This window comes from Lepidochelys olivacea, assembly GCF_965140295.1.
Source record: "Lepidochelys olivacea isolate rLepOli2 genome assembly, chromosome: 14".
NCBI lineage: Eukaryota > Metazoa > Chordata > Testudines > Cheloniidae > Lepidochelys > Lepidochelys olivacea.
In genome coordinates, this window is record NC_140424.1 from 4,615,371 (window position 1) to 4,628,031 (window position 12,661).

At 45.6% G+C, this 12,661-nt stretch overlaps 1 protein-coding gene across 3 annotated transcripts in view; it reads left to right on the plus strand.

Moving 5' to 3' along the window:
- Positions 1 to 12,661, plus strand: part of LOC311531193 (uncharacterized protein) — a 270,167-nt gene that overhangs the window by 45,941 nt on the left and 211,565 nt on the right. For all 3 annotated transcript variants that reach the window (XM_084648371.1, XM_084648369.1, XM_084648370.1), the window contains exon 2: positions 4,681 to 4,795. In XM_084648371.1, the coding sequence (XP_084504497.1) occupies positions 4,681 to 4,795 (115 nt within the window). The remainder of the gene's footprint in view (positions 1 to 4,680; positions 4,796 to 12,661) is intronic.

The following is a 12,661-nucleotide window of genomic DNA, read 5'->3' on the forward strand; positions in this document are numbered from 1 at the left end:
GGACCCAGAGATTGAGGCCCAGATTCTCAAAGGTATTTGGGTGCCTAACTGAGTTACTTGCCCAACATCTCCCAGGGCATCTGTGGTAGAACAGAAATTTGAACCTGGGTCTCCCAAGTCTCAGGCTAGCACTCTAACCACTAGCCCATCCTTCCTCCCTGCTTAACATTCTACTTTGATTAGCATTAGTTTTGGGGGAGGTGGTGTCAGATGCAACTCCATGCCTTTAGATCACTCCAGGTGCCTGCACTGTACAGTTATGCAGCCTTCCTGCCTTAGCCATCACTGGGACGTTTTCTCTTGAGGTTATTCTTGTACATCCTCCTCTGTGTTCTGGGACAGTCCAGCATGATTCCTCCTCCTCCCTAGGTGTGAGCTACACCTTTTCTTTCTCCCAGCCTGAGATGGGAAGGCTGAGGTGCCTCTTGAGTGGGGCACACCTCCGTGCCTCAGTTTCCCCATCTGTAAAAGGGGGATGATAATCCAGGCTCTCTAGCTAAAATTATATAAAATGGCCCATCGTGGTGGTATCTGATTTACCGCAGGGTTATGAGAAAACATAGATCAAACACTTGGATGTTAACTTAGGCTATGGCTACGCTACCATTTATATTGGCAAAACTTATGTCGCTCAGGAGTGAGAACATTCCACCCTTCCGAACGACATGAGTTACACCAACAAATGCACTAGTGTGCATAGCACTGTGTAGGTAGGAGAGTTTCTCCCGCTGACATAGCTACCACTGCTCGTTGGGGGTGGATTAATTATGTCAACGGGAGAGCTTCTCCCCTCAGCCTAGAGCGGCTACACGAGCGATCGTACATCAGTACAGCTGCACCACTGTTCGCTCTCTTGTGTAGACATGGCGGTAGTGTTCTGATTAAAGAGACAAGCTGGGGGAGGTAATGTCTTTTAATGGAACAACTTCATTGGTGAGAGGTTTCAGAGTAGCAGCCGTGTTAGTCTGTATTCGCAAAAAGAAGAGGAGGACTTGTGGCACCTTAGAGACTAACCAATTTATTTGAGCATAAGCTTTCGTGAGCTACAGCTCACTTCATCAGATGCATTAATAAATTGGTTAGTCTCTAAGGTGCCACTAGTACTCCTTTTCTTTTTTCATTGGTGAGAGAGACAAGCTTTCGAGCTTACACAGAGCTCCTCTTCAGGGCTGGGAAAGGTATACTACTTGGCGTGTCAAAGCTAAATACACGGTGGAACAGATTGTGTAGCATAAGTAGTTAAGATATTTCAAGGGACCGTTGAGGTGAAGTGGCCCGCTAACATGGCTGCAGTCATAGGACAAAATAGTAGGGTTAGTGGGTTATAGATTGGATTTATGGCAATTACAGCAGTGTCTTTACTAAGACCATGAATTTTAGTGTTTAGCAAAGTTATGAATTTAAGCTCCCAGGCTCATCTTCTGAAGGTGTCGTGCAGGTTTTCTTTGAGGGTGAGGACTGAGAGGTCAGATAGAGTGCTAGCTTTTTGCTATGTTTGCAATTCATTAAAATGCTCTCCTACTTTATAAAAACCAGCGTGTTCAAAGCATATTCATGGAGTAAGGAGCTTAAACCTTCCAGTCTCTGACTGTGTTGATATAGTTGTCTGGCTTCCACAATACTCACATTTACCAGCTTTGTCAGTGTTTAAAATGAAGATTTTTTTAATGGATTATTTTCATTTTTTTGTTTAAATCTGAAAATGCTGTTAATGTCTCTGGCATGAACCCTCCCCCCACAGCCAGTGCAGGCAGCCGTGGCCACAGAAAGCACATCTAAAAAGAGACAGTTTTTTGTTTTCCTGATCAGGCAAGATCCATTGGCTGCAGCAGGAATGGAGAATCATAGAATCATAGGAGATTAGGGTTGGAAGAGACCTCAGGAGGTCATCTAGTCCAACCCTCTGCTCAAAGCAGGACCAACCCCAACTGACACTTGCAGTATCTCTTTTCCCATCGGCCACGTAGTTGAGAGGCTGTGGGGCCATGTGGACAGGATGCTGAACTGGACTCCGGAGACCTGTGTCCAATTCAGAGCTCTACCACCAGTCTGCTGGGTGACTTTGGGCAAGTCATGTCCGCACTTTTTGTCTCAGTTTCCCCATCTGGGAAAATGGGACTAATAATCTTGGCCTGCTTTGCAAAGTGCTTTGAGAACTATTGATGAAAAGTACTAGACAGGTCTTATTATCAAAGTCTCACAGGATCAAACCCTGAAGACTTATTTACACCCCCAAGTTGTACCACTGTTCCTCACACATTCTTGTCAACTGCTGGAAATGGCCCATCTTGATTATTACGGCAAAAGGTTTTTTTTCTCTCCTGCTGGTAATAGCTCACCTAAACTGATCACTCTCGTTATAGGGTGTATGATAACACCCATTGTTTCATGATCTCTGTGTATGTGTGTGTGTATCTATCTCTCTCTATCTATCTTCCTACTGTATTTTCCACTGCATGCATCCGATGAAGTGGGGTTTAACCCACGAAAGCTTATGCTCAAATACATTTGTTAGTCTCTAAGGTACCACGAGTACTCCTGTTCTTTTAACTAGATCGGTATAGTTAAAGCAGTATAAAGGCCTTGTGTAGATGCAGTTATATTGGTATAAAATTGCTTGCTTGTATCAGTATGGCTTTCTCCTGGATGGGAAAAGTAATACGCTATACTGGGATAAGCACTTTTATACCAATATAACGATGTCTAAACTGGCTTTTTACTGGCGTGACTATTTTGGTTAAAAACAGTAATAATAATCACACCCTAACTGCAATAGTTACTGGTAAAACTTCTAAGTGTAGACCAGGTCTATGGAAATTCCTGCTACTTCACTAATGATGGGCTAACTCGTTCAGACAAAATAGGGGTTGACTCTTAATTCTCTCCGAGTGTTCTTCACCAACAATAAAACCAAACCTGCCCAAGGTACTTACATGGACATCTTCAACACAGTATCTGAGTGCCTCACAAACTTTAGGGTATTCATCCTCACCCTTCTTGTGTGGTAGGGAAGGACTGTTATCCTCATTACACAGATGGGGAAACTGATGCATGGAAAGAGACAATGACTTGCCCAAGGTCACACAGGGGGAATTGAACCAGGGTCTAGCCGGAGGCTAGCTCTGTACCCTTCTTCCTCTCAAGTCCTACCTTGACATCAATCCAGTCATATCACTAGAGGCAGTGTAGGTAAATGGGTGAAGAACACCCAGATTGGTAGGGAGGTAGAACTTCCAGCCGGATTGTGTAGTTAGATGGAATAGAGGCGTGTCCCAGTTTCTGATCTTAGTTGCACATGTGCATAACTCCTTGACCTTCATCCTTACTGCCTTGAGCGCTGAGCATCTGAAACTCATTCCCACCTGTGTAACTCAGATCAAACTTTGGGCCCATCCTGCCCTCAGAATCTTGGGGAACAAATGTTGCGATGTGACCCTGCTACTCTGGAACTGGGGGGAGGGAGGGGGTTGGAAAAGGAGAAATAATCGTATTTGAATGTGGCAACTCCTGAGAAAAGGGGGAAAAACCCAACCCCAATGACAGACCAAATTTGAAAAACCCTGGCCCCATTGTGCTGAGAGATGCTTTATTGTTTGATTTGGCTGTGAGACAGATTAGCAGCCCCAGGTGGAAAGTCATAATCTGCATTTAAATGGGCCAGTTATAAAAGGTATGGAACCCAGGAGCCTGCAGCATTATGCTGCGTCTTTCGGGCTCGATAATCTCTCTTTATTTTCCCTGCAGGCTGATCTGGGGGCACAGCTTCTAATTACCAGGTCACCCTGCTAATATTGTCATTTCCAGTCCGTGGGTGTGAAACCATGGCAACGCCACATTTGGGTCCAAGTTCCTAGAGGAATGAAATGTCCCTTCTAATCACACAAAATGACTGGGCGTCTATTCCTCCCCCCCACCAGTTTCCCCCTTCCACTCCTCCCCTGCCCAATCCCCTGTTCACTACCAGTTCTGTCATTATAAACCTCTTATAGGCCCTGGTAAGTGCCTGCCTCTGGAGCTCTTGTGAGATGGATGGACCAGAATTGCCCATGTTTTTGCTCTTTGACACAGTTGTCAGCAATGCATGAGGCGCTGAGTGGGCGGTTTAGGTTGGAAAAAGCTCCAATAAATGCCCATTTTGCTTGCTTGTATTTTGCATCTAAAAAATGGGGAGTGAATCTGGTGCTGAAGAAAGGGAGGAGCTCAGAGTGCTGTGTGCCAGGTATAACTTCCATTGCATTGCTTTGTTCCTCAGGCCTGCTCTGCTCGTCTACTACTATGGCACCTGCATGCTGCTTTTAATGTGCCTTGGCCCAAACCTGCAGCGCTCCCTGTTATTCCAGTCCAGAAATCCCCCTCCCAGACAGCTCTTCCAATGCACCCCAGTCTGGACCTGCACCCCCACCCCCGGCCCACCACTTACACAGCTATGCTGATGCACTCTTCTCCTGACTGCAGCCCCTCCCTGCTATTCCATTCCTGGGCTTACTTTCGTAGCTCAGCTGCTGCACCTTGGTTCTGAAATGTGCAATCCCCCTCCCACACCCAATGTTGAGCAGTGACCAACCTTTCTGCTGTAATGGTTTTGAGCGGTAGATAAACATGGCTGCACATTTGTCTTCAGAGCATTGTTGGATGCTAGTGACAACTGCTGAGGTTTGATTGTTTTGGTTTTGTACGTAGGGCTCTACCAGAGCTATCTGAAAGACGACCGAGGGCATCCAGCTGGCTGTTGGATGGCTGGACAGACTCTTCAGGAGGCAGGTCCTTCTCCCTTCTAAAAAGCAATCCAAGGAAGGTATGTAAAAAAAGTCTTATGACTTACTGGCCAGGTGCCCCTTACGGTGCACATCTATAAGCTGCATGGAGGTTAGTTTCACTGAGTGAGGCTTGTGAACAGCTCACGCTTTTTGGCTTTAGAACGTCCAGATGCAGCTGTTCTCTCCTGTTGTCTTAGCTGTGATTGAGGCCCCTGCTAACTCCAAAAGAGGAAGCCTAGGAGCAGATGATAAACTGAGTCGAGATGGGGACGAATCAACCCCCTGGGCAAAACAGCCCTGACCTTTGAGGAAGTTTATATCCAAACCCCCCTGGTGGCCTTTATTCCTATAATAAGCCACACCAAAACCCTGTATGCAAACAACTCAAATGTCCGGGAAGTTCAGAGCAGGATCTGGTTCTGAGTTTTGCATCTTGGGCCCATCTCTAAATAGAAACCTAATGTGAGTCTACTTGGTTTCAAAGGAAATTTCTAACTCAAAGTGATTCAGACGTGAACTGGAATCACATGTAAGTTGATTTTCCAGCTGACAGGAGTAGGTTAATTGTAAACTATCTACTGAAGCCTAAAAACTGCTGTCCAGTCTTATTATTAGTAGCTTAAAATTTATGGAGTGAGACGTTCCTTGGTGATAGTTGGTTTGTGCCCAGACAGCTCTGTGTAATTAATGCCCACACTGGGGGAAGAAAGTCCAATTTAAAACTTTCCCTTTTGCCCTCTAATTCATCTTGCTGTGGCCAGGATGTAGAGGGGATCTGAGATCCATGTGTGATATGTAACCACGTGGGCTGAAATATCAGACCACGATGGAGTGAATTTGGTTGGAGCTTCTCAACCTTATCTATGAATTCTTTTTCATGTTCTATAGTGAGATATCTTCTTCTGGTGGAGGTGTTTAGGCTGAAGTATCTGATTTGAGGGAGGGTCTCTAATCCAGCAGATGAAGGTATAACCAGATCCAGTGGCTAGAAGTTGAAGCTAGAGAAATTCAAATTGGAAATAAGATGAAAAATGCGAACAGTGAGGGTTGTTAACCAAGTTAACCAAGGAAGGTGGCAAATTCCTCATCACCTGGAGTCTTTAAAACAAGATTGGACGTCTTTCTGAAAGAGAGACAATAGTTAACCGCAGGTATTTGGGCTCAGTAATGTTCACCTGCACAGCAGAAAAGAATAGTTCCTTTAGCTGCATCAGTGGGTGAAATTCTCTGGCTTGTGTTATGCAGGAGGTCAGAGTAGGGTGCGCACAGTCGTCCTCTCTTGCCCTAAAATTTATGATTTGCACCTTTAACTATATTCTCTGTGTGTTACTATGTAAAAATGGCCTCTTGTTGCTCAGTCTGTCTGTGTCCTGGGTGCCTGAGTCAAAACTTTGTCCTGGATAACCTAAGGAATTCCCTTTATGTTGGGCTTAATATCCCATTACACAAAGGTGTGAAGCAAACCTAGTGAAACTCCTGAATGTAAGTGATCCTTTCTCACTGTCTGTGAGCCGAAGGGATAAACTGAGCACCAAGAATTCGGTTCTGTACTGGGAGTTGGTGCCATAGTTGCTATTTATTTTGTATTGTTATAGCAGGCATCATCAGGTGATTTCATTACATGTAGTCTTACAAGTGCTTTTGAGTAGCGTGCAAGCAAATGTTCAGTTTTGGGAAGACGTGCTGTGGGGTGGTGGTAGTTTTGGTCTGTAATATTCTGGACACAGGGAGCTGTGAGAGCAACAGGAGAACTTGCTCTCTGCTTTGGTCTCTGATTGGAGTAAATTTCTGATGCAGTGTTTCTCCTTGGAAACAGGATCATAGAATCGTAGAATATCAGGGTTGGAAGGGACCTCAGGAGGTCATCTAGTCCAACCCCCTGCTCAAAAGCAGGACCCATCCCCAATTAAATCATCCCTGATTTAAACACTGATGTTGCTGTTGGGCTGAGATTCCTGAAAGAAGGGATTTTTCTGCTAGCTGTTTTTGACCATCTCTGTTCCAGGACTGGTGTTTAGCTGTAAATAAAATAAGTTACGCTTAGAATATACCAAGACTGATTTCTCCTCCACTAGGAAGGCAATCTGCAAAGCCCTGAACGTCTGCTGCTGCTCTATGGAGGAGTAATGCTGGTGTCGGGATAGGACTTTGGTGTCAGAAGATAGGGCAACGGTATAATGGCAGCCCCAACGGAAGTGGGGCTCTGTTGTGTTAGGAGCTGTACAAATTCATAGTGAGAGACATTCCCTGCCCTGAAAAGCTTACAATCTGAACAGGCAAGATGGGCAAAAGATTAGTATCCTCATCTTAAAGGTGGATAACTGAGACACAGAGATGTCTTTGCCCAGGCCATACAGAGAGTCCTTGGCAGAGCCAGGAATTGAACCCAGACTTCCCAAGTCCTCGGCTAGGGCCTGTGAGTATGTCTACACTACAAAGAAAAACCCTTGGTGCCGACTCTGACCTTGGGTCAATTGTCTCGGGCTTGTGGGGCTTGGACTGCAGAGCTAAAAATAGCAGTGTACACATTCGGGCTCAGCCTGGAGTCCCTGATTCCGAGCCTGAATATTAACATTGCTATTTTTAACCCCACACCCGTGCCCTGTGAATCCTGAGTCAGCTGACCCAGGCTCTGAGACATGACACCAAGGGTTATTTCTTTGCAATGTAGATGTACCTTTAGTTACAAGACCACTTATCCTCTCCTGTGTTAATCTTTTCTGCACCTCCCATTCCCATTGGACCCAGCAGTGGAACACCTATTGAAATACCAAAATGAGGCTCTTGTAATATTTTGGGACCAGCCAGATCTTGCAGACAGATCCACACAGATGGACCCCATCGTGCGAAGGACTACCTGCAAGATCAGGCCCTGTATTCCCAATATGAGACAGGGAAAAATGGTAAACAAATGATCACTCTACCCCGCAAAAGGTTAAAAGTAAACGCTACAGTTGGTAGTTCTTTTTTTCTCTCTCTCTCTTTTTTTCTTTCTTTTTAAAATGGAAAATGCATGTGATGGAGATAAAAATCCACAAAGGCTCTCTATAAATACTCTCCACAAATAATCAGATTTAGGGAGGGGAAAAAATCCTGAATGGCCTTTTAGTCACTGAAAATTGAGAGCAGCTCCTAGGCAGGTCATTAATTAAAAATATGCATTTGGAAACTTGTTTCCCAGCCCTTCGCTGAGCTGCAAAGCTGACTGTTATTTCGTAGTTCAAAAGGTTTTTATTGAAACTTTAAAAAACACAAACCCTTTTTACGGGGAAGTCGGGTTTTTTTTTAAATGGCTTTGCTATAACCCAAGCCTTTTGCTATAATCAGAAGCTGCCTCTTTCAGTGCATTAAAACTGCACCAGGCTTTCATTCTTCTGCACCAAAAATGGAGTTTCACCATAACTGTGTTTGCTAAATGGCTCTGACCCAATATTGTTCATGAAGGCCCATCCCCTACTGAAGTCAATAGAGTTTTGCCTGCAAGGTATAACCCTAAACAGGGTTCACTTGAGTAATGCCCAGAGTGTTATTCATTATTATTATTATTTATTATTAGGTATTAATAATTTGTATTATGGAAGCATGTAGGACCCCAGTCACAGATCAGGGCCCATCATGCTGGTCCTTGGACAAACAAATAACAAAGAGATGGTGCCTGCACCAAAGAGCTGACTGTTTAAGTCGGTGGCTCTCAACCCGAGGCCCAATCAGCACACAGCTGCAGCCCATGTGACATCCTCAGGGCCACACAGGTAGTATATATATTGTGTGGATGCGGCCCACACAACACATAGAGAACTGCATGTGTGGCCCACAACGGTAAAGAGGTTGAGAACCACTGATCCAAGTAAATACATCTCTCTATGCGCCTTATGATCAATTATTTGTATGACACCTGAGGCCACTAGGTGCTACTGAGATGGGGGGCCCCATTGTGGAAGGTGCTGTACGTACACATAATAAGGTTTTCTCTCCCTTCTGCCCCTCACTCCTGATCCATCAGCGTGTATTAGATGTTAATAAGAATGTGTATTCAACAATGGCTCTAGAGCAGGGATGTGACTGATCCGGTAGGACGTCCCAGGAGCTGGGCTTCTTTTCCTATCTCCCGCTCCTGCCCTTTTTGGAAGTTTCTTATTGTTTTCCTGGAATAAGGGAAAAAACCGCACTCAGGCTAAAGATAAGGCAGTGGGGTCCAGTGAAGAGAAAAGGTGACAGCAAAGCAGCTGGGGTCGATCAGACTGTTCTACCCCCTTCATTCCCACTCCCCCACCCCCCAGCTCAGCCCTGCCTTGTAACTTTACAGGTAGTTCCCTCCCTTGCAGTCCCCACCACACTCTGCCTGTTCTCAAACCTGCCCTACAGCATTGCGGGCGTTCCCCCTTGTCCCAGCTGTCCCTGCACTCTGCTCTGTTCTCTGCTCTTTGGCTCCAACCTGCCCTGCAGCATTACAGCAGCTCCCCTAGACCCCAGGCTGCGAGGTTCTCACCCCTCCTATGCTCTGTTTTCTAACTTAGACCTCCCCTGCGGCATTACAGATGTTCCCCTGCTTTCCCAGCTCCCAAGTCTCCCCTTCTCTCCCCACATCCCACACACACTCAGCAGCCACTTACCCTGCAGCACTATGGAGCAGGGGCTGCTCATTGGGTGAGTTTATTCTGTGATGGGTACAACAAACAGCAGGACTGGAAAGATACTGCTGGAGGCATTTTTCATTTCTGACCAAAGTCCACCCCGGGTCTCCAGAGGTGGAAACAAATGGCCTAGAACTCACAGCACCTCTTAGCCAGGGTGAAGCATAGCTAGAACTGGGCCAAAACTTTCTTTCTGGCAACAAAGGATGACAAAACATTCTGCAACTTCATGGCAGTTTCACCCAATTGTTTCAGTTGAAAAAAAAGTTGGGAAAAAATCTAAATGTTTTGATTTTTAAACATTTTGTGAAGGGTTGAAATGACTTCTTGTTTTTATTTTTTTTAAAAAGAAGGAAAATGCAAAACAAAAAGTGTTTTTAAAGGTTGCTATCTAATGAAACATAAAGCTCAACCCCCCAGCACATTTATTTTTAACTCTTTGCTTCACCAAAAATTTTGAAAAATTATATGTTGTGGTTCTGTCTGAAATGGATATTTTATTGTTTTCAGACTTGCCAGCGAATCAAATAATGCCTTATTCGCACAGCTCTACGCAAGATTTCTCTGTGGTCGGACTGGGCTATTTCTGTAATGTGGGAGGACATATGTGTTACAATCTCCTCAAATGCCAGCTGTGGAATATGACTTGACTTTTCTAGACAAGGGGGGCAGCAAGCATGGGCGCGGTGGCCATCTCTATTCTCTTCCCGCATGTCCCCACTTTGGAAGGAACCTTTTCTTCCCACTAAGAAAATGGAAGAAAAACATAACTGAAAAAATAAAACAGCAGCAGCAAAGGCAAACATCTTCTGAGGGACCAGACTCCCCCTGCCCCACCCTTTTCGGATGCAAAGCTGCACAGTGGCATTCCTTATTGGTTATTCATTACAGCTCTTTTGGTTAGTCCTAATCATACGTGATGCCAGGAAACCACTGATTTCAAAGGAAGTTAGGAGCCTAAATGCCTTTGAAGATCTAGACCTGAGTGTATAGGCTGCAGAACTGCTATGCGATCCTTTTAGAACTGCCTATAAGTATGTTCTTGGAATGAGGTGAATCAGATCAGGAAATTAAATAAACAACCCCCTGAAACATTTTCCTGGTTTGGAATGTTTCAGAGTAGCAGCCGTGTTAGTCTGGATTTGCAAAAAGAAAAGGAGGGCTAGTGGCATCTTAGAGACTAACCAATTTATTAGAGCATAAGCTTTCGTGAGCTACAGCTCACTTCATCGGATGCATTCAGTGGAAAATCAAAAAGCTTATGCTCTAATAAATTGGTTAGTCTCTAAGGTGCCACTAGTACTCCTTTTCTTTCTGGTTTGGAATGTTTTCCCTTTTTCATTACTGGGCAAAACACCCACAAGACACAAGTCGTAGAAGGAAACTGACTAAGCAGTTTACTTAGGTTGTTGGCTGTGTGGGCCAGGGACAGTCTTTTAGTTCTGTGTGTGTACAGCTCCTGGCACAATAGGGTGCTGGCCTGTGATTGGAGATCCTAGGTGCTACTGCCGTACAAATACAGTAAATATTAATAACTAAGTGACAGAGCTGGTTGACAAATGCTATTTTACAGATGGGGAACTGTGGTGTGGAGAGAATAAATGACTTGCCTAAGGTCACATAGTGAGTCTGTAGCAGAGCGGGGAGTTGAATCCAGATCTCATGGCGCCCAGTCTACTGCCTTCAAGACCAACCATTCGGTAGCTAAGAAATGGTCAGGCAGAAATGTGATTGTTAATAGGCACTAACCGTTTGGAAATGCCAAGGCCGAGCAGCCAGCTTTAACTCCCCACATTGTGCCGCTAGTCTAGGAGTGATTGCCTCCTGCACAGCAGCCAGCAGGGAGGTATGGAGACTGTTGCAGCCTGTCAGGCAAATATGTAGCTAAAGGACACTGCAGAACAGGTGTTGTGGTCAGTAAGTGACGGCAGCTCCGGAGGAGCCCTTAAGGAGTAGTGGAATGTGTGTCCATTCCCAGCATGAGGCTGTCTCTGTGATCACCCTGCTCCTTCGAAACAGACTCTGGGGCTAGTTCCTATGGATGCGCAGCAGCTGGTGTTCTTAGGTGGATGACTGGGCCATTTCAAAAAGAGGGAAGTAACACAACGAGTTCATGCAATAACCTTTAACCTCTGTAATGAAATCGAGCTCCAGCCATGAGTACACATTTCTCAGTGTCTCAAAACCACCAGACAGAAACTCTGAGAGGGTTAGCTCAGCCGCAGCAGGGAACAGCAACAGGTGCTGCAGGACAGATGTGCTGTGCGTGGAGAACCTAAGCCTGGAATAGCAGTGGGGGCGGGCAGGCTGCAGGTCAGGTTTAAGGTGCATTTGCACAGCTATGTACGGCAAATGTAGCCCTAGAATAATAATGGGGGCTGTCGATCAGGCTTGAGCGCTGTATAGGGTCCCACCACTGGAATAGCAGAAGGAGCTGCAAATCAGGTGAAGGTGCATTGGCGGAGCTCAGTGACTATGCGGATCTGGGCTAGCAGGCGGCGCTGAGATTCACTAACAGCGCGGTTAGATAGGGTGGCCCGGAAGGTGTTTCAGACCTGGACTGCGGTGCCTGTTGGCATTGCTCATGAGGGTTTATGCAGCTGCCCACGGGTAGCTTGGCTCCACTTGGCGATGTCAGCATCTCACTTTTATGGGCAGTAAAGGTATTTTTAATTATAGAGTGCTGAATAAGAACACTTAGGTACAGACATAGCAATATAGATACACGGACACGTACGTGAAGGCACAGTCCTGCTGATGGACATGAATCATGCAAAAGGGGTGAGACCCTTGCCAGGTTCCAGCTCAGAAATAAGGTTTATGGGCTTGTTCCTACTCCCATTGAAGTCAATAGGAAAACTCCCAGGGGCCTAATTTGGGGTTATAAACCCCTGAAAGACTAGGGCCCTGATCCTGCAAAATTCTTACTTGTGCAAGTAGCTCTTGCACACATGAGTATTTTCACTGATATCAGTGAGGCTACTTGGGTGAGTGAGTATTTGCAGGATCAGGAGTGGAGGGAAACCAGCCCTTGCTGGTGCCAGAGGGAATGGAAAAAGCAAGCGTATCCCTTGCTTGGTATTCTCTTGAGAGCCTCTATCTCCTTCTCTTAACCCCCTTCAAATGGCATGTGAGCTGCCTGGGAGGCAGTAAATGAACCTGATGGAAGCGCAGCTCCTGGGAGGGCAGGGGGTTAAAATTCTTGCTAGCAGTTCGGCAGGAAGCCTGAAGTCTCAGAGTAAATATAATAAACAATTGTGACTACGTGTC